We start from the raw sequence: 21,766 nt of genomic DNA on the forward strand, positions 1-21,766 counted from the left end.
ATGGCCGCCTCGTCCTCCTGCAACATGGAAGACGACGAGAGCCTGAAGGGATGCGAACTCTATGTCCAGAAGCACAACATCCAGCAGATTCTCAAAGAATGCATCGTCAACCTCTGTATCGCCAAGCCCGACCGGCCCATGAAGTTCTTACGAGAACATTTTGAGAAGCTGGAAAAGGTCAGTGAATTCCCCCCCCCCCAAGTACATGGGGAGGCAGAGGGCACGACTTCAGAAGGGGAAAAAATGCAGATATTTCGATGTTTTGAGCGTCATCTTTTTTTACAGAATTCTTCCCAGGAAGTTCTTTCAAGAAGCATTCCTTTCCCCCCCCTCTGATGTCCAAAATAACTGCTAGATTTATTAATAGAATTTGTGTGGGTTTGGGAGAGGGGCCATGACTCAGTGGCAGAGCAGTTGCTTTGCATGCAGAAGGTCCCCGGTTCAATCCCCAGCGGTGGTTAGTAGATGCTGTGGAAGATCTCTTTGGAAGAGCCGCTGCCGGTCGGAATAGACAGTTCTAACCATTAGAAGACAGCTTCGTGTTTAGTATTTAAATATTTACTTTATTTATATCCCACTTTTCTCCCCAGCGGGGACGCAAAGCGACTTACATCATTCTCCTCTCTTCCGTTTTATCCTTACAACCATCCTGTGAGGTAGGCCAGGCTGAGAGTTTGTGGTCACCCAGTGAGAGTCCATGGTGGAAGCCAGGATTCAAACCTTGGTCTCCCGGGATCCTACTCTGCCACTCTCTCTACTGCGCCACACTGGCATGCAATTTTGGGGTTGCCAACCTCCAGGTGGCGTCTGGAGATCTTCTGCTATTACAACTGATCTCCCGATAATGGAGATCAGTTCCCCTGGAGAAAATGGCCGCTTTGGCAATTGGACTCTATGGCATTGAAGTCCCTCCCCTATCCAAACCCTGCCCTTCTCAGGCTCTGCCCCCCAAATCTCCAGGTATTTCCCAACCCAAAGCTGGCAACCCTATCGCAATTCCTGATACATTCTCTATGTGTCTCCTTTCGCAGGGAGGAGCTGTGGCTCAGTGGTAGAGCCTCTGCTTGGTGTGCAGAAGGTCCCAGATTCAATCCCCGGCATCTCCAGTTAAAGGGACCAGGCAAGGAGGTGATGTGAAAGACCTCTGCCTGAGACCCTGGAGAGCCGCTGCCGGCCTGAGTAGACAATACTGACTTTGATGGACCGAGGGTCTGATTCAGTCGAAGGCAGCTTTGTGTGTGTTCATGTGAAAGGCAAACCGATTTGTTTCTTTGAAGCAATTGTTTCCAGTTACCTGACCTTATATTGGCTTTTGGATACTTCTGCGGCTGCGATCGCAATAGCTTTGTTTTTCTGTAACAAGAATAGGAATTCGGATCTCAGCATTCCTGTAACACTATGCTGTGGCTTCTTATAAGAACCACACGCTCTTAGGTACCTAATAATATCCATGCTACTTCGTAACAAATACCTTCTGATTACGTCAGTCTTTCATGATTATTCAGAATGTAAGAAGTCTGTCCTTGATTTTCCGACCAGAAGTTAAACTGCAGAATCCTTTTGGGTTAACATAAAGACATCCTGGGTTTCCCCTTCAATGGCATTTAGAAGAAGAAGAAGAAGAGTTGGTTTTTATATGCTGACTTCCTCTACCACTTAAGGAAGAATCAAACCAGCTTACAATCACCTTCCCTTCCCCTCCCCACAACAAATACCCTGCGAGGTAGGTGGGGCTGAGAGAGCTCTGAGAAAGCCGTGACTAGCTCAAGGTCTTGCCTTCCTCTAATCTGAGAATTGCAAACTTTACTTGTTAAACCATCACTGAAAAGCCAGGGGCTGGGCGAGTTTAGGGTCCGCCCACCCGGGGCAACCCAAGCGGCCACTTGGGGGGTGTCAATGATTTAGGGGCACGCGAGGAAGCGGGAGCTGAATCAAGAAGTGCGGTCTTGGTCACATGAACACATGAAGCTGCCTTATGCTGAATCAGACCATCAAGGTCCATCAAAGTCAGTATTGTCTACTCAGACCGGCAGCGGCTCTCCAGGGTCTCAGGCAGAGGTCTTTCACATCACCTCCTTGCCTGGTCCCTTTAACTGGAGATGTTGGGGATTGAACCTGGGACCCTCTGCATGCCAAGCAGATACTCTATCACTGAGCCATGGCCTGTCCCTCAGGTGGAGCTTACGGGATGGGGGGGCAGAATCCTGGGCAAGGCTGGTGTGCAGCCTCTGCACGGTTGGGCCAGATGGGAGGGTCAGCACCTTGGACAGCTCCCTGTTTTAAACTCCCTGGAGTTTAAGGAGAGTCTGAGCCTGGTGGAGCTCCGAAATCAGGACTACCAAGCTCCGTCCACCCCTAGTTGAGCTGGCAAGAAGGGAAAGGGGCAGTGCCCTGATTTTAAGCCCTGGCAGCGTGCTCTCCTTGGGTGGCTCCCGACGCAACTCCGATCTGAGTCCGTGGAACGCACAGCAAAGGTCACGACAGGCCCTTTTGGGTTCCTGAAAGCAACTCGTGGCCGCCACCACAAATGGCTGCCATGGGCTGCTGGGGCCAATCACACAAAATGGCGGGAGGTTCCAAGCCAAGCATCCCCCTACGATGGTGGCTGCTGTTTCATGTTTGGTGCTCCGTTTCAGCCTCTTCCGAAGGTCCTCCTCCTCCAGGGAGGTAGACGAAAGCCAAGATTGCTCTTGGCTTTGGGCGAAGAAGGAGAAGGTGCCAGGAATCCCGTCAGCAGGCACCAGGGACGCCATGCTGAGGACCACCTTGACAGGGGAACGACGAGTCTTTGACAGTTGGAGGGCAGGACGGAGCGGTGGATTCAGGTTCCTCGTTTGAGGAGAGCAAAACCCTGGCCTCAAAGTAAAAGCAGCCAACAAATGGTTGGGGTGTACGGCCTAATTCTCTTCTCTAGATGAATCAGAGGGTATGTAGCATCCCCGAGGCGCGTCTTTAGAGATCTCCTCCAGCTCTGAATCACTGATGGAGGCAACTGGAGCCTGGGATGTGTCGGGAGAGACCCCGTTCCCCTCGCGGCCTTGGGGATTGTAAAGGTTGTGTGGTGCAAACACTTTGTGCTGCAAAGGGTCTCGGACTGACCTTTCATAGATTCGTCTCTTAGGCCCAGGCCTGTGACTTGGACGCCCATGGTATTTTATCCCGCAGGACATGCTTTCAGCCGAAGCAAGCCCCCACCTTCCTGATATCTCCTTCGGCCACTCGGGAACCATTTCGGGATCCCCGTCGGTCTGAGAATGTGGAGGAGGAATGCGAGCAATGATAATACTCGACTCGCAGGGCCACGCTTCTTCCGGTCTGCCCAAGGTGTCTTGTATCGATTCTCCAGCTGCTCTTCCGTGGCCCGTGGAGGATTAGGTGTCCCTCTTTAGGAGGCTCCAAATGCACCAGCTACTTAGAAAGGAAGCTGGACAAAGATCTCCCTGCCCCCTGGGATTCTTGCTCTCCGAACAAATTTGAGAAGGTGAATTTCTCCTCCCTTTCCCGCTCTTTAATTAACATCCATCCGCTCACGGCGTTCTATGCCTCCTGGAATATTTTCAGCCCCCTTCAGGCCTCCCCTTCCTCCCCTTTATTTTGATACATTGGCAATACCAGATTTCTTAGCTACACCTTTTTTTGGGGGGGGGGGTTTCCCCCAATTTGCTAGAAACGGCTCCTTTCCCTGGTTTTGCGGCTTTCATTGAACACCCAAAGGGGGCTGGCAAGTTTGCTATTGGTCACCAGCTAGGGGATATAAAGAGACCCGCGGCGCAGAGTGGTAAGCTGCATTACAGCAGTCAAAGAGCTCTGCTCATGACCTGAGTTCGATCCCGACGGAAGTCGGTTCCAAGACTCAGCCTTCCATCCTTCCGAGGTCTGTGAAATGAATACCCAGCTTGCTGGGGGTAAAGTGTAGATGATTGGGGAAGGCGATGGCAAATCCCGCTGGTGGCGAAGAAGGACCTGACAACGCTACTGTGGATGGCCCCTTTAGTACTTTCATTATCTGCAGAGGGGCCGGCCAGTTTACTGTAGTGATTAGGGTTGCCAGCTCTGGGTTGGGAAACACCTGGAGATTTTGGGGGCAGAGCCTGAGGAGGGCGGGGTTTGGGGAGGGGAGGGACTTCAATGCCAGAGAGTCCAATGGCCAAAGTGGCCATTTTCTCCAGGGGAACTGATCTCTGTCAGCTGGAGATCAGTTGTAGTAGCAGGAGATCTCCAGCTACGACCTGGAGGTTGGCATTGGCAACCCTAATACTGATAGAAAACTGCGTTCAGGATACCTGGCAGTGCAGTCCTAAGCGGAGTTACCTCCTGCTAAGTCTCTTCAAGTCAATGGGGTTTGAAGGATGCAACTCCTTTTAGGATTGTGCCGTCTTTAGGATTGTACCATCTCCTTCTCTGTTGCCCAAGGTTTCCCAAGGTCATTCATTTGGAACTCGCTCCGTGCTGTGAATTTCTGAATGTTTGGCATGGGGGTGGGGGTAGGGGGGAGAGAAGGATGACAACCAGAGAGCAGTTAAGTGATTTTTAATGGCCTCAGGTTTTTGCTTTCGAAGCTCTTCTCGGAACGTTATTAAAAAAAAATCCATATCCTTACTTTAAGTCTTGCGTTTGCGTGGCGGAGCCTCTTAGAGGAGAGAGGAGGTCAACGGACGGAATGATGGAAGAGCTTCTCTCCTCCCCTGGTTTGGAACGGCAGAAGCTGTGCCGGAAAATATCCTCTTGCAGTGTAGCATTTAAAGGTGTGTGTGTGTGGGGGGAGTAAAATCAGGGCCTCCCCTTCAATCCTGCAGTCCTAGCAGGCTCTGCCCTTCATTCCTTCCCCCCCCCACCCCGCTAGAGCATCGCCATTTCATCCTCCCTTCCTTCCAAAGTGGTCAGGGAGGAATTATAGGGTTATCGCCACCTCCGTTTGATCCTCACAGCGTGGCTGGTGTTAGATCGTCGGCTAAGCTTTGTGGGAATTCAGACCGGGATCTCTCTGCCTCCGGCCCCTGACATTCTGATCACTGCACCGCCCTGGCTTAAATGACAGAGGTCAGTATCTACTCTCCCTTTTGTCTTGGTGTTTACAAGCTTCTCTTGTAGGGTTGCCAACCTCCAGGTACTAGCTGGAGATCTCCTGCTATTACAACTGATCTCCAGCCGATAGAAATCAGTTCACCTGGAGAAAATGGCCTGTTTTGACAATGGGACACTGTGGCATTGAAGTCCCTCCCTAAACCCCACCACTTTCAGGCTCCGCCCCAAAAACCTCCTGCTGGTTGCAAAGAGGGACCGGAAAGCTAGGGTTGCCAACCTCCAGGTACTAGCTCCATCCCAAAAGCCTCCCGCCAATGGTCAAGAGGGGCCTGGCAACCCTACTGACAGCCCTATCCGCAGCATCCAGCAGAGATAGAAACATAGCGCTTGAAGGAACCTCAAGGGTCATCCAGTCCAACCCCCTGCACAATGCAGGAAATTCCCAACAACTTCCCCCCCACTCCCCAGTGACCCCTGCTGTATGCCCAGAGGAAGGCAAAAATCCTCCAGAATCCCTGGCCAATCTGCCCTGGAGGAAAATTCCTTCCTGACCTCAAAGTGGCAATTGGCACCCTGGGCATGTAAGGAAGGGCCTCCCTCCCTCCCTCCCTCCCTCCCTCCCTCCCTCCCTCCCTCCCTCCCTCCCTCTTTCTTTCTTTCTTTCTTTCTTTCTTTCTTTCTTTCTTTCTTTCTTTCTTTCTTTCTTTCTTTCTTTCTTTCTTTCTTTCTTTCTTTCTTTCTTTCTTTCTTTCTTTCTTTCTTTCTTTCCTTGGGTTGCACAAGGCTTCCCGTTTGGGTCCATGTCCTGAGCGCAGTCGGAGGAAAAAAAGTGACCGTCCCAAACTCATGATTTCCCTGCCCTTGTGAATTACGTCTGCTCTTCCGGCAGAGCCGTGAGAGCTTGTTGTCATGACAACAATATCTTTTAAAAAAAAATGATGGGAGAGGTGTTTACTTGGAAGCGAGTTCTGGATACAGCTTCTCGGCGACGGTGGGGGAATCATTATTTAAAGGGCCACTGCTGGAAAAGGTCTATTTATTACTCCTTTCAGAGATTTGCTACTGTTATTTGAGTGTGCATGTCTGCCTGCGTGTGTCATTTTACCCCAGGATGTACGGAGGATGGCTTTTTAAATGCTTGGCCCTGAATGCCGTAAATTGTTCTGTTTACAGTAGTGAGGTCTGTAATGAATGTCCAACCTCAAGCAGCATCTGGGAAGCATAGTGGGTTGCATCTGCACTGAGAGGGTTTAGAGCGAAGAGGTCTTTCCCCCCCTAAAACGAACCATATGGTAACTCTTTCTTTATATTTATTTCATTCCAAAAATGCATGGTGGGGGGAGTGTTCCTCTCGCAGAAGGACAGAGACTTTGTTCCTGTGCATCCTCCCAAATGTGTTTTTGTCCTTGCTCCTCTGGGGTGATACCCTTGGCTAGTGGCTTTGTGTACATTTTTAATAGCAATTGATTTTTCCCCCCTGTCCCAGTTTTCTTTTTTTAAACTTTCCCATCCCGTCCTTCTGTATGCGAAGGAGGAGAGTCGCTGCTTGGGGCTGGCTGGAAGCTTTGTTGGAGGAAGGGCTAAGGGATTGTCAAGGGTGCATTTCACCTGGTCAGGAAAGAAGAAAAACTTGTGCTAAGTGGGAGATGGGGCACGAGGAATACTGGAAGGAAGTGAAACGGGGACAGGAGAAGGTTAAAAGGCCTTAAGAAGTATGGTACTTTTTGTGGACAATCTCTTGAATCGACAAAAAAAGATATATAAGAACGGGAATAATTTATGGAGGAGATCATTGCCATATAGACGTGGCAAGGTCAGACCATCCCTCGCTCAACACAATAGTTGTCTCTGCACTTATACAACTGTCGATCTACAAAATAGATGAGCTCTCTGGTAACAGGATAGATTCTCAGGTCTGCCGTCGGAGCGTCTGGAAAGGGAAAAAAAAACACCCTGTGCGATTATTGACGACTGCTTTGAGCCAGCTGAGTTCCAAATATTGTGAAGTCTCTTTGTGGATTTGGGAGCTGTTGTAGAATCCGTTCTCACTGGAGGATTTTAAGATGACGTGCCTTACGGACGTTTGGCAGGCACCCTCGAGGTGTGTGTAAAAACCCTTTTGTCAGAAGCGGATGACTCCAGAGCTTCCTCTCAATCTACTCTTCGGGTGGCTGCAGTTTCCCTGAGGCATGGTTGATTTTGTCGGGCAGCAATCCTTAACTGCAGTTCTAGAGGTACTGTAGCAGCCCCACGTTTCTTTCGGGAAAGTTTCGGTTGCGTTGTGATTTAAAAAAATGTTTTTTGGTGCACATTTGTGGCCTCTGGAGAGATTTGCACGCACATGCATGCCATGGGGTTTTGGGGAATGGGAGGGCAGGGAGGAGAATCCACAGCACTGATTTATGTACTTGAGGAAGTTTTATACCTTGGCTTTCCATTATTAAAATAGTACTCAAACTGGTAGCTAACTGATGAAAGTTCACGGCTTCCTTTTAGTTATCTCTACATGAAGCTGCCTTCTACTGAATCAGACCCTCAGTCCATCAAAGTCAGTATTGTATACTCAGACCAGCAGCGGCTCTCCAGGGTCTCAGGCTGAGGTCTTTCCCATCACCTACTCGCCTGGTCCCTTTAACTGGAGATGCATGGGATTGAACCTGGGACCTTCTGCATGCCAAGCAGAGGCTCTACCACTGAGCAGTGGCCCCTCCCTTACACATGCGCTTCTGATAGATCTGAATTTCAGTATTGCCATACTGGATAAAGAAAGGCAACGGCTCTAATCACCAAAACTGGGCATCTGCCTAAGAAGGCCATACTGGTGATTAGGGTCAAATTCGTATAGTTGACCATATAATAATAATAATGGTGGAGGATTCCTAGAATAATTTGCCTCTGTTTGCAGTAGAAGCATTCACAGAGAAACTCTTTTAGTTAAGAGATCTTTTGCCTATCAATGATCCAGCCGTACCTGTTAAGGTTCCTTAGTATCCCCTCTCATTATCCCAACAAGTTTGCTGTGCCGTGCTCCGCTGCTGTTCACTCAAAATGCATTGGAGTTAAGTGCGCAACGCAAAGGTGTCTTTTTTGGCTTCATTAACTGACAGCAGGTAAAGCTGTTCTTTTCGAGCTCTGCTCTCCTCGACAAGCCGTAATACAAATGCTTTCAGCCGTACTTCCTCTGGAACTTTTTTAAATTGGGAAGCACTGTACTGTTCTTGGCCGGGCGGGAAGAAAACAAGGCATCTGCTTGAAAGCATACCCATCACACAGTGAAAGCCTGAACACAGTGGTGGAGGAATGGAGAACTTGGAGAAATTACCCTGGTATTTCAGGGCAGTGATCCAAAGAGCTACTTTGGAGCTCACGCAAAAGGTTGGAGATGCCCTTTGGGATTCAACCTTCCCACACCTGAATACCTGGTGGCTATGTAAGAAAGTTAAGAAATTCTGGATAGATACACATTTAGAAATGTGGAAGATTTTAAAAATGGACTTTCCACCCAGAGACAATGCTTCTAGGAATATTGCTGACAGCTTTGAACAAAAATAATGTAGAACTCTTTAATTATGTGATAACGGCAGCCAGGGTAGTCTTAGCATCAATGTGGAAGCAAGAGGAAATCCCAGAGATTGAAAAATGGCGAGAGAAAATGGCAGAATTTGCGGTGATGGACAAGTTAAGTCAAGTTTAGTCAAGTTAATGGACAAGTTGACGTATTTGTTAAACAGAAGATCCATGGGGGAATTGCAAAGAAAATGGGGAAGTTATGCAAAACAATTATGATGATAAAGTAAGATATTGATATGGAGAAACTTATATTAAGATAGATATGCTACAGCTTTTTAATAGTATATGGTATCAATGGACTAGATACTTCGAATATAGTAACTTTAACTATGAGTAATCCTTAATCTAGATTGTTATTCTTATTAAGATTACCTTTGAATTAGTTAAAAGATGAATGATAATACGAATGGACCAGGATTAATATAGCATTCAAGAATTGATATTATGGGAGTTACAAAATGGATTTTATAATTAGTAACTAATAGGTTACTATTTCATAGCATAATGAGCATTGGCACACTTTGGAAGGGCGGAAGGGCTGTATACATATGCTTGGCATGCAGAAGGTTGCAGGTTCAATCCTCGGCCTCTCCAGTTGGAAGGATCAGGCTGTAGGTGATGCAAAGGACCCTCTGCCCAAGACCCCGGAGGATATGAGGAAGGGCCATGGCTCAGAGGTAGAGCATCTGCTTGACAAGCAGAAGGCCTCAAGCTCGATCCCTGGCATCTCCGGTGTATAGGATCAGGTTGCAGGGGTTGTGAAAGGCCTGAGACTTCAGAGAACTGCTGCTGGACAGAGGACACAAGATTGACCTGGACAGACCTCAGTATTCATTTAGAGAGAGGTCATGGCTTAGATGTAGAGCATCTGCTTTGCACACAGAAGGTCCCCAGTTCAATCCCTGGCATCTCCTTGGAGAGCTGCTGTCCCAAGTGGGACTACCTTATCAATTTCTCCTTCTCCTTCTCCTTCTGACAACAGAAAGCCAAAATCTCCTTGGGCATATGGAACGCACTGCACTATTCTATGGAAGCTGGCTTATATCATTACATTACTCCTGTTGCTGATTCAAAGCATTACCAGGAGCTGATTTATTCAGATGGGCCACAGGAATTGCTGGCAACCAATATATTAATCATGTGTTTTTCTTCCAAGCTCTTAACGCTTTGGGCCGCTGCCATGAAACGAGGACAACCATTTCGTGTACCCTACCCCTTTCTCTCTCATGTTACCGCCGATGAGCTAACCATCACTCATTTCCTGAGTAAATATAACCGGCTGATTAAGATGATAATTAGCCACATGTCTGCCATCGATACCCGAGCTGTTCCCTCCTCCGCTCGTCCTATTTGGTAGACGCGCACTTCCTAAATTGCTTTGTCAGTATGATAGCAGAGCGGAGAAGACCTGAAAAGGGACTATGAGAACCATCGGTGGGGGCACAGGAAGGAGTCATATGTCTCTCTGTGGGGGTCTCATGCTAAAGTCCCTTTAAGAGCACAGAAAACTGGGAACCCTGAAGCAGGATCAGGTGGCCTTGTATCATCTGAGGGGGCTTCCTTTCTTTTTGAGTTAGACCTCTCTGTTTTGCTTGTCAGCAACAGGTTGGGACATTCCTGGGAATTTGGGTGAGGGTGGAGTCTGGTGAGGGGAGGTAGCTCAGGAGCATGTAATGCCATAGTGGCTTGTTTCCAAAGCTGCCATTTCCTCCAGGGGATCTGATCTTAGTAGACTGGAGGTCAGTTGTAATCCCTGGCCCCACCTGGTGACTGGCAACCCTACCTTCAGGTGACTCACGACGACATCATAATACGTTTCGTGACATAGCTCTTGGACATGGTGGTATGTCCCTCCTGAAGACTGAGTCATGGGCAGTGTTAGATATGCACCTGGCCAGGCCCCTAAAGAGACACCCGATGCAACCCCTAAACAGAAACAGGCAAGAGATGCGGCTCTCTTAAAAAGACAAATGCCCAATGAAACCCCTAAAAAGAACCAGGCAAGAAATGTAGCTCGCGTACAAGTACGGACGCCCAATGAACCCCCTAAAGAGAAACAGGCAACAGATGCGGCTCGCGTGAGAAGACAGACACCCGTTGAAACCCCTAAAGAGAAGCAGGCGACAGATGCGGCTCGCGTGAGAAGACAGACACCCAATGAAACCCCTAAAGAGAAACAGGAGAGACATGTGAATTTCGTAGGAAGACAGAAATCCGGTGAAACCCCTGAAGAAAAACAGGCGAGATGTGCATCTCTCGTAAAAAGACAGACACCCAAGGAAACCCCTCAAGGGAAACAGGCAAGACATGTGGCTCTTGTAGAAAGATGGACGCTGGAGGAAACCCCTAAAGGGAATCAGGCAGGACATGCGGCTCTCGTAGAAGGACAGACACTGGGGTTTGCCCTGGACTTGACCAGCCCGGGGCCTGTTCTAAACTTGCCCGCCAAAGCATATGAGCTGTTCACGGCTTATTGTATAGCTTGACCCTCAGGTTACGGGAGAGAGCAAGGAGCCAGGTCTTCTGAGTCAGAATAAGGCAGGTTAATTCTTGGGCATGGTGGAGATTTTACTGTAGCTCATCTCCCTTTCCCTCAAGAGCATCTTCTGTACAGCACTTTCAACTGGCTGTCAGAGGGAGCCCCCGAGCTCCGGAACGTGCGAGTCCTAATAAAACAGTGCCTCTGAGCTTGTGCAGGCTGCGTTTCGGTCAGCACAGAGAAGCTACAACTAGCCCACGGGTAATCCTGGGGTATAGTTCTCAAGAACCTTCATTTTAAAAAATAAGCACTTCTACCCCAGATTGCTGGTGATTGTGGAAGGAAGGAAGGATGGGGAGGAGGAATAAATATCTCCTTGGTCTGCTGTTTTGCAGTGGTTTGGCTTTTGTGTGTGGTGTCTCTCAGTGTAACCTACCTCACAGGGTTGTTGTTTTGAGGATAAAATGGACGAGGGGAGAACAATACATCTCCCTGAGCCACTGGGTGGGATAAAAAAGGTGGGATGGATCAATAAATAAGATAAAATTTGGGGAGGCAGTTTCTCCCCACCCGTCCACCCAGATGCTCTCTCCTGAGCTCCAAATCTCTCCAAAAACAACTCTTACTTGTATAATATTTTTCATTTTTGTCTTGCCCAGAGGCTCCCAATGAGACAATCCATAATCTCCCTCATAGTTAGGGTTGCCAGGTTTCTCTTTGCCACCGGCTGAAGGTTTTGGGGGTGGAGCTGAAGTGGGCTGTGTCTGGAGAGGGGAGGGGTTTAAATGCCATACAGTCCAATTGCCAAAGCAGACGTTTTCTCCAGGGGAGCTGATCTCTATTGGCTGGAGATCAGTTATAATAGCAAGAGATCTCCAGCTAGTACCTGGAGGTTAAGCAACCAAAAATCAACACCTCTGCATCATTACCTAAGGTTAGAAAATTAGTACAGAAACAGGCTGTAACAATGTGTAATGACAAAAGTATATTGAATGTAACAACGTGCTACCAAGCCAATTGCATATATACAACAAAGTATTTCTCAGTTCTGGGTGTATAACAACGTGCTAACAATCCAATTGCATATGTACAAGAAAGTATTTCTCAGTCCTGGTACAGTAACAATCAATCCGAGGTCGATGCCTTCAAGTGAAGAAGGGTAGAAAGGGATACGATTGTTTCAGTTCTTCCTCAGTCCCGTTTATATATTGATGTCAAAATGTACTCATTTTAATATAAGCTTCTGTAGCTTCAAAAAAATTTTTTTTTTAGACTTTTAAGCCTCACCCTTTTAGGGACAAAATAGCAACCATGTGTATTTATTAGCTTATCTATTCCAACATCAGGATATCCATTGAAACAAAGTTGCACAGACAAATTTACAGTTTCCACATTCCCAAATGGAATACAAGTTGTAGCCATGGTCCGATCTGTCTCTGTGTAGCAACCCTGGTCTTCCTTGGTGGCCTCCCATCCAAATACTAACCAGGGCCAACTCTGCTTAGCTTCTGAGATCTGGCAAGATCAGACTAGTCAGGGCTATTCGGTCTACTAATAATTAAGTGCTGTCATGTCCCAACCGACTTATGGAGAACCTGTAGGGGTTTCACGGCAAGAGGCAATCGGAGATTTCCCCCCATTGCCTCTCTGCATAGCAACCCTGGACTCCTTTGGTTGTCTCTCATCCAGGTACGAACCAGGGTTGTCCATGCTTCGCTTCCGAGACTTGACAAGGTTGGGTAGCCTGGGCTAACCAGGTCAAGGCAAGAGAAGTTTGGCATTGAGAGGTGGTTTGGCATTGCCTGCCTCTGCGTAGGTCCCAGGTTCAATCCCCGGCATCTCCAGTTAAAGGGACTAGTCAAGTAGGTGATGGGAAAGACCTCAGCCTGAGACCCTGGAGAGCCACCGCCAGTCTGAGTAGACAATACTGACTTTGAGGGACCACGGGTCTGATTCAGTATAAGGCAGCTTCATGTGTTCATGTGTGGCAACCCTGGACTTCCTTGGTGGTCTTCCATCCAACTACTAACCAGGGCTGACCCTGCTTAGCTTCCAAAATCTGACAAGATCAGGCAAGCCTGGGCCATCCAGGTCAGGGCAAGAGATGTTCAGAGGTGGTTTGCCACTGCCTCTGTGTAGCAACCCTCGTCTTCCTGGGCCACCCAGGCCAAGGCCTGCCCCTAAACCTGGGCTCAGAGTTGTTCAGAGGGGTGGCTTCTATTGGGGGGAGTAATATTGGGGAACAAAATGCTCCAACAGAAACTGGTTTGATCAGGGCTGCGTTTGAGCTCTGATTCTCGGAGGCAAACTTGGAAAAAACGATGCGCGTATGCGTGTGTGAATGCGTCCCCTTTTGGACCAGGATTTCCTTATAAAGAACTATGTCCCCTTTTCTCTTTCCACCTAACAGGAAGAAGGCAAGCAGATCCAGGCTTGGCAGAAATCGGGCTCTCAGGCAGACTCCCATGATGACGAGATTTCTCCTCCGCCACCGAATCCGGTGGTCAAAGTCCGGCGTCGGCGAGGGGGCGTCAGCGCCGAGGTGTACACCGAAGAAGATGCCGTTTCTTACGTCAGAAAGGTAATGGCCTACGGGACCTTCAGATAAAACGTATAAATGGCTCGTTTCGGCACATGAGTGGCGGAGATGCCGAAGAAGTGAGGTTGCGCGCAGATGTTTCTGCTTATTATTAATAAAGGCTACCACCTGATCAGAAAACCTCTTGGTCGATTCATTGCACGAGTTATTTCATTTAGAATATTTCTATGCTGTCCCTTGAGAGTCCTGCTCGAGGCGGCTTACAATTTTATAATGTTTTAATGTAATTTTATGTTGTTTCTATTAGTAACCAATCGATCAGTTAAGTAACAGGATAGATAAGCTTAGGTTTAGATAAGAGAGACAGCGTGGTGTGGTGGTTAAGAGCGGCAGACTCTAATATGGAGGACCTGGTTCGATTCCCCACTCCTCTGCATGAAGCTTGCTGGGTGACCTCTCTGAACTCTCTCAGCCCACGCGGAGGCAGGAACTGGTTAACCACCTCTAAATGTCTCTTGCCTTGAAAACCCTATGGGATCACCATAATTCAGCTGTGACTTGACAGCATACAAGTTTAGATGTGGGGGGCAGGAAGCAAGAGTTCTGTAGGAACCCCCCCTCCCATTTTCTTTGTTCCTAGATGATGCACGCCTAGGGTTGCCAGCACCGGGTTGGGAAATACCTGGAGATTTTTGGGGCAGAGCCTGAAGAGGGCAGGGTTTGGGGAGGGGAGGGACTTCAATGCCAGGGAGTCCAATTGCCAAAGTGACCATTTTCTCTGGGTGACCTGATCGCTATCGGCTGGAGATCAGTTGTAATAGCGGGAGATCTCCAGCTGCTACCTGGAGGTTGGCAACCCTATGGACGCCAGTTAGGCTTACCAGGTCCCGTGGGTCGATAGGTGGGAGGTTTTCTGGGGCGCGCAGTGTGGGTGCGCGCCTGGCTCAATGCGCCCGCATGGCAACGTGCCTACATCACTTCTAGTTTACTTGGAAGTGATGGGGATGCTCTCTCGATCTCGGCCGAAATGCTATGGAAACCATAGCGTTTCGGCTGAATTTGCTAGAGCGTCCACGTCGCTTCAGAGTAAACCCTGAATTGACGTAGGCTCGTCACATGTGTGTGTGTGCATGGAGTGCCTGCCGGCCTCAGCTGGTCGACGGGCAGCCCGGTGGATTGGCAGTAGTTTACCTGCCACCACCTGGCACTTGGCAACCCTAACGCCAGTGCCACTGGAGAAGAGGTCTTCCCTGTTTTTTCCTCTTTTGTATTGGGGTGGGTGGGATGCCTCCTCTTGAAACACTGCTTGTCAGCTGCAGTTTCTGAGCCCTTGTATGAAAAAAATAAACAATTTAAAAATTCATCACGGGCACCTTTCGTAGGCAATCAATCAGTTGCATGCTGCAGCCGTCATTCAACATGGCTTTAGCAATTTAACTGTGTCAGAAAGAAGGAATTGAGGAGCCACATTAAGAAAAGAGACACTCCGCCCTGAGCTGTCTGTGATCCAAGATGGCTAGCCTGGCGTATGTAGCTGAGTGAGTCCATGCTGAGGTCTCTCATGAAGAAATCTGAAGGATCATCTCCTGGACAAATCAGCTTGTGTTCTGAGGCTCTTATCAACCCAGTTTCAGAGCCTATGGGTGTGGACTTTGGGCAGGGCCTCCTTGGTTGTGGTGCCCTAATCGTAGAGTGCTTTTTCCAATTACAATCAATTGGCAAGCACTTAATTACCTTTAATTAAGTGCTTGCCAAGTGATGTTCGTCTGTTTTAGCTTTCATTCTAACATTATGCACTTCCATACGTAAGTTGAAGGCTTGTAGGTGGAAAAGTAGAGTATACTTTTTAAAAATGATTAGTATGGTAAAGCAGGGTTGCCAGCTCTGGGTTGGGAAATACCTGGAGATTTTGAAGGCGGAGCTTGAAGCGGGCAAGGTTTGGGGAGGGGAAGGACTTCAATACCATAGAGACCAATTGCCAAAGCAGCCATTTTCTCCAGGGGAACTGATTTCTATTGGCTGGAGATCAGTTGTAATAGCAGGAGATCTCCAGGCACTACCTTGAGGTTGGCAACCCTACGATAAAGTCAGCCTATGTGATGTTGTGGGTTGACGCTGGCGTCAGCTCCCATTTCCATCTGGCTGTACCACACGCAGCGTTCCAGCCCGTACAAAGCATTCACACAGTCACCGTTGTGATATCTGAGTGACGGCTGTCTCACAGAGAAGTGGTTGTGCGAACAGGCCCTGAGCGATCCCAACCTAAAATGTGGAGTCAGGTCTGTAGGGAATTGTCTCACTATCTGAAAAACAAAAACAAAAAGCAACCACGCTGGCATTCAAGACAGCGAGCGAAAAGATTAATGCATCTTGCTAAGTAAGATACATTTGCAAAAAAAATAAAACTCTGTAAGGCACTGCCAGATACTTAATTATTTTCTGTTCAGCTGTTCTTAACGTTCCCATTAGATGTTTTACTACCAGTCCAGATATATTTTTTTACATTCTAGAATAATCTGTTGTTTCCAAAATACATGATCTGTTGTTTTTTCCCCCCTGGATTAAAATTGGAGCCACACCTCAGCCTACATTCAAATTGATATCTCAATCAGCCGTCATAGTGTGCGTGCAAACTATTGTCAAGTCGCAGCCAACTAAAACTGACTCCCAGAAAGGGGCTTCTAAGGCAAGCGAGGAGCAGAGGTGGTTAGCCATCGCCTTCCTCTGCAGAGTCTTCCTTGGTGGTCTCCCATCCAAGTACTGACCCTGCTTAGCTTCCAGCTTATGGTGACCTCGGCAAGGGGCTTCCGAGGCAAGTGAGAAGCAGAGGTGGTTGGCCATTGCCTTCCTCTGCAGAGTCTTCCTCGGTGGTCTCCCATCCAAGTACTGACCCTGCTTAGCTTCTGAAATCTGACGAGATCGGGCTATACCATGCTGCCTTCCCTCCCCAGCCATCTCCAATACTAATAAACTTGATCTATCTTCTCACTCCCTCTCTCCCCTTCTCCAGGTGATACCAAAGGACTATAAGACCATGACTGCCCTGGCAAAGGCCATCTCCAAGAACGTCCTGTTTGCCCACCTTGATGATAACGAGAGAAGGTACGTTATTCTTGGCTTGACCCTTAACGACTTCTAGTGTGAATTGCTAGCAAAGGTTTTCCCCCAATGTACAGACTTTACACCCTGGCGGAAATGAACTCAGCCAGCTACTCTTTGGGGCTGCGCCGAACATTTCAGAGTAGGACAACAGTCTTCTCACTCCTGCTTTGGAAAATGCCTCCCTCAAAGATGGGAGGGGTGGGATTGGTCTACTGGAGGCTGTTGTTGGGGAAGGCATTCAGCCCTGTTTTCTCTCCCTCAAAACTCAGGAAAAACAATTTCTGTAGGTTCATAGCAGAAGCCAGTTGCGCGCAGCCAGTGTTGATGGGCTAGCGCTTGGGTCATCATGGACTTGCCCCCCTCCATTCCTGATGTGTCTGACAACCCTTTTAAGCTTGTGTATGTTAAGTGCTGTCAAGTAGCCTCCGACTCATGGCTACCCTATGGATCAGTGTCCTCCAAAACGTCCTATCCTTAACAGCCTTGCTCAGGTCTTGCAAACTGAGGGCCGTGGCTTCCTTTATGGAGTCAATCCATCTCTTGTTGGGTCTTCCTCTTTTCCTGCTTCCTTCAACTTTTCCTAGCATCATTGTCTTTTCCAGTGACTCTTGTCTTCTCATAACGTGACCAAAGTATGACAACCTCAGTTTGGTCATTTTAGCTTCTAGGGTCAGTTCCGGCTTGATTTGATCTATAACCCACTGATTTGTTTGGGTTTTTTTTGGCTATCCACGGTATCCGTGACACTCTCCTCCAACACATTTCAATGGAATCTGCTTTCTTCCTATCAGTTTTCTTCATTGTCCAGCTTTCACACCCATACATAGTCATAGAGAATACGATGGCATGAATTAACTTGATCTTGGTGGCCAGTGACACATCCTTACACTTAAGAATTTTTTCTAGCTCCTTAGGATCATAGAGTTGGAAGGGACCACCAGGGTCATCCAGTCCAACCCCCTGCACAATGCAGGAATTTCACAACTACCTCCCCCCTACACCCCCAGTGACCCCCTCTCCATGTCCAGAAGATGGCCAAGATGCCCTCCCTCTCATCATCTGCCTAAGATAATAGAATCAGCATTGCTGACAGATGGCCATCTAACCTCTTCTTAAAAACCTCCAAGGAAGGAGAGCCCACCACCTCCCGAGGAAGCCTGTTCCACACTGAGGAACCGCTCTAACTGTTAGAAAATTCTTCCTAATGTCTAGACAGAAACTCTTTGGATTGAATTTCAACCCGTTGGTTCTGGTCTGACCTTCTGGGGCAACAGAAAACAACTCAGCACCCTCCTCTACATGACAGCCCTTCAAGTACTTGAAGATGGTTATTGTATCCCCTCTCAGTCTTCTCTTCTTCAGGCTAAACATACCCAACCTTTCCTCATAGGACTTGGTCTCCAGACCCCTCACCATTTTTGTTGCCCTCCGCTGGACACGTTCCAGCTTGTCTACATCCTTCTTAAATTGTGGTGCCCCAAACTGAACACAATAATTATAGGTGAGGTCTTCATGGCTGCCCTTCCCAGTCTCAAGCTCCTTCTGATTTCTTGGCTGCGGTCTCCCTTTTGGTTGATGACGGAGCCAAGGAATAGAAAGCCTTCTGCAATTTTAAGCTTGTCTTTAGAAAAAGAATAAAGGTGGCAAATGATCATTTAAAATAATAAGTGTATATGTGGCACTTTTACCCCCCACCCCAGCTGAAAAGCAACAGTCCGCTTGGAGCCGGGAATGCTGATGGCTAAATGTGCCGTCGACGCGTCTGCCTTTTAAACTGGGAAAAGAGCAGGAAGCTGCTCTGAAGCAGGCAGCCGGGGAAGACAAATCTTGTGGCGACTCCTTGTTTTAGTGTTACAAGCACCCAATTGTTAACCTCTCGGCTTATGCGTCGGTTATGTCGGCCAGCGCCCACAAAACCCAGGGCGCCCGGCCGGTTGTAACGGGATTCCTCTGGAGTCACGATGCGGCCCAGCCCAGGGTCCTTGACTCCAGCTGCGTCGTGTCTTGTGGGGCAGAGCAGCTGGCCCCGCTCCGTGTCCTTGTAAAAAAGCAACCGTTTTCTGCGACTTCCCCGAAACAAAGGTGGCCTTTGAACGAACGGCAACAGCTGGGCGAGTCCGACGCCTTCGTCAGCTGCTGCGTACAGATATCCAGGCTGGCTGTAATAGGATACTCTCAGCCCTTGGTTATATTGCCAGGATTCCTTTAAAAAGAAAAGAAAAAAGAAATTCCTTTTAAGAGGAGGGGAAACGCTGCAGTTGTGCGCGACTGATGGCCAATAAGGTTGCCAACGTCCAGGTGGAGCCTCGAGATCTCTTGGAATTGCAACCTTGGCCGGGGAGGGCAGGATAGATATTTGAGACTGGCCTATGAATCGGGGAGTGCCAGGTTTGAATCTCGCCTCTGCTAGTAACTGACCAGGTGGACTTAGGCATGGCATTCTGCCTCACCCCGAGGGTGGCGATTTATGGGGATAATGTGACTAACCTTCCTTATAGACTCTTTGCCATTGCGACAGGATAGTGTACTGGGAACACTTGGACCACGTGGAATAGTGGATAGAGTGTTGGGCTAGGAAGTGGGAGACCCAGGTTCGAATCCCAACTCTGCCATGGAATCTCACTGGGTAACCCTTGACTCTCTCAGCCTCATCTACCTCTAGGGTTGCCAACCTCCGGGTAATGGCTGGAGATCTCCCACTATTACAACTGATCTCCAGCCGACAGAGATCAGTTCCCCTGGAGAAAATGGTTGCTTTGGCAATTGGACTCTATGGTTTTGAAGTCCCTCCCCTCCCCAAACTCTGCCCTCCTCTGGCTCCGCCCCTCAAATCTTTAGGTATTTCCCAACCTGGAGCTGGCAACCCTACCTACCTCACTGGGTTGTTGTTGCTTTGGATACAAACAGCCTAATAATGCTTTCTGTTCATACATTTCTCAGCAAATCCAAATCAGGTCCTCCACAGTTTTGGAAATCCTTTCTTGTTATGATCTGAGAGCTCAGCAAATCCTCAGCAAAACTCACAATTAGTATATTTAAATGAATGTGATTTAGTTTAGGAAATCTGCCCCCACCCCCATGGGACCCCCTGACTAAAGAGGATCAAGTAGATCTCTGGTCATAACAGGGTGACCATATTGGTTCCGGCCACCTGGTGTCAGTATGTGCAAGATTATTATAAAAAAGAGAGAAAGAGAGGAAGGAAGGAAGGAAGGAAAGAAGGAAGGAAGGAAGAGAAAGAAAGGAAGAAAGGAAGAAAGGAAGAAAGGAAGAAAGAAAGAAAGAAAGAAAGAAAGAAAGAAAGAAAGAAAGAAAGAAAGAAAGAAAGAAAGAAAGAAAGAAAGAAAGAAAAGCATCAGCATGACACAGGGCCTGAAGAGAAAGACAAAAATCACAAAAATGTTGTTATTTTGATTGTCAGGAATTTAATGACTTATGAAGGGATAAGAGACATTATTCTTCAGACTGGGATATTGTCATAGGATATATATATATATATATATATATATATATATATATATATAAAGGGTCTGTGGTGTGCGGATACAAGATGTGTGGCTGAAATACTGTTACTGACATGCAGAAAGGTTCCTGCGTGTGTATTGTGGTAAGCATGTTGAACCAAGATCCAGGAGGCATGGGTTCGAATCACTACTCTTGCCGTGGAAGGTTGCTGGGTGACCTTTGGCTAGTCTCTCTGTCTCAGCTTCACCCACCTCACAGATTTGTTGTCATGTGAATAAAATGGCTGAAAAGGGGAATTGTATGCATCACTCTGAGCTCCGTGGAGGAACGACGGGGTACAAACGTAATGACAGAGACGGCAAAAATCCTCTCCCTTGTCTAGCAGTTGTGCTTAGGGTTGCCAGGTCCCTCTTCACCACTGGCGGGAGGTTTTTGGGGCGGAGCCTGAGGAGGGCTTGGGGAGGGGAGGGGCTTCAATGCCATAGAGTCCAATGGCCAAAGCGGCCATTTTCTCCAGGCGAACTGAATCTCTATCAGCTGGAGATGAGTTGTAATAGCAGGAGATCTCCAGTTAGTACCTGGAGGTTGGCAAGCCTGACTATTGGCCTTTTAATCTGGCCCTGTTGAATAGATATCTATTAGAGAAGTCCTTGGGGAAAGCAGCGTTAGGGTTGCCAACCTCCAAGTGGAGATCTCCTGGAATTACAGCTGATCTGAGGAGGAGGAGGAGGAGGAGGAGAAGAAGAAGAAGTTTTTTATATGCTGTGGCCGTCAAGAAGCGCCTGCTCGTGAAACAGCAGGAGAAAATTGCTTTTGTGTTCAAATGCTCCGGGTGGGGTGCGGGGGAACGGCGGAGGAGTCCGACAGGTGTTGATGAGAAAGCCTGAAGCCACATCTGGAAAAACGCACTTCGGCTCTGCATTCCGGCAGCTGCTCGGCCTTTTGGGGGTGGTTCCTGTTTTTTGCATTTGTCCAACACCCTTCCGTTGTGGTAGCAGCCGCCGAGCGTCTCCCTCTCTCCCCCACGCAACGTGTACCAGGATATGGAGTATTGGTTCTGTGGGCATCGAGCGACTGAGTTCTCTCATTCCCCCTGAGTCGGGAATCTGTCTATCTGTCTGTCTCTCTTTTTGGCCCGAGCTGGCTGCTTTCCTGAAGTTGAGGCAGAGAACATCACTAAAACAGATTTAAGAGCATCGCTGGAAAAAAACTGTGTTCCAGCCAGAGGCCTGTGAACGGGAGGAGGACTCCGAGATCCAGTGGTACGAGCGCAAAGTTGTTGTGGTAGAAGATGGTTTGACCTCGACTCAGGTGGGAGCAAGCCTGTGACTCACTGTAAGAGGCAGGCTTTTTTCTTCCTGGGGAGGGGCCGTGGCTCTGCGGCAGAGCATCCACTTGGCGTGCAGAAGGTCCCAGGTTCAATCCCCAGCGTCTTGAGTTAGAAAAGGACCAGGTGATCGGTGATGCAAAAGACCTCCGCTTGAGTCCCTGGAGAGCTGCTTCCAGTCTGAGCAGACAATGGTCGCTTATGCATGGGAGTTTTACCTGAGGTTCGTTGCTTGCTGGACCCACATTTTCCTGTTGGG

At 48.3% G+C, this 21,766-nt stretch overlaps 1 protein-coding gene across 1 annotated transcript in view; it reads left to right on the top strand.

Annotated features, from left to right (window-relative positions):
• PRKAR1B (protein kinase cAMP-dependent type I regulatory subunit beta) overlaps window positions 1–21,766 on the top strand; it is a 91,170-nt gene continuing 69,404 nt past the window's right edge. Inside the window, exons 1-3 of the mRNA XM_056866370.1 lie at window positions 1–177; window positions 13,485–13,655; window positions 16,624–16,715. Coding sequence (XP_056722348.1) covers window positions 1–177; window positions 13,485–13,655; window positions 16,624–16,715 — 440 coding nt within the window. The remainder of the gene's footprint in view (window positions 178–13,484; window positions 13,656–16,623; window positions 16,716–21,766) is intronic.

Source organism: Euleptes europaea, chromosome 21 (genome assembly GCF_029931775.1).
Source record: "Euleptes europaea isolate rEulEur1 chromosome 21, rEulEur1.hap1, whole genome shotgun sequence".
NCBI classification, from domain to species: domain Eukaryota; kingdom Metazoa; phylum Chordata; class Lepidosauria; order Squamata; family Sphaerodactylidae; genus Euleptes; species Euleptes europaea.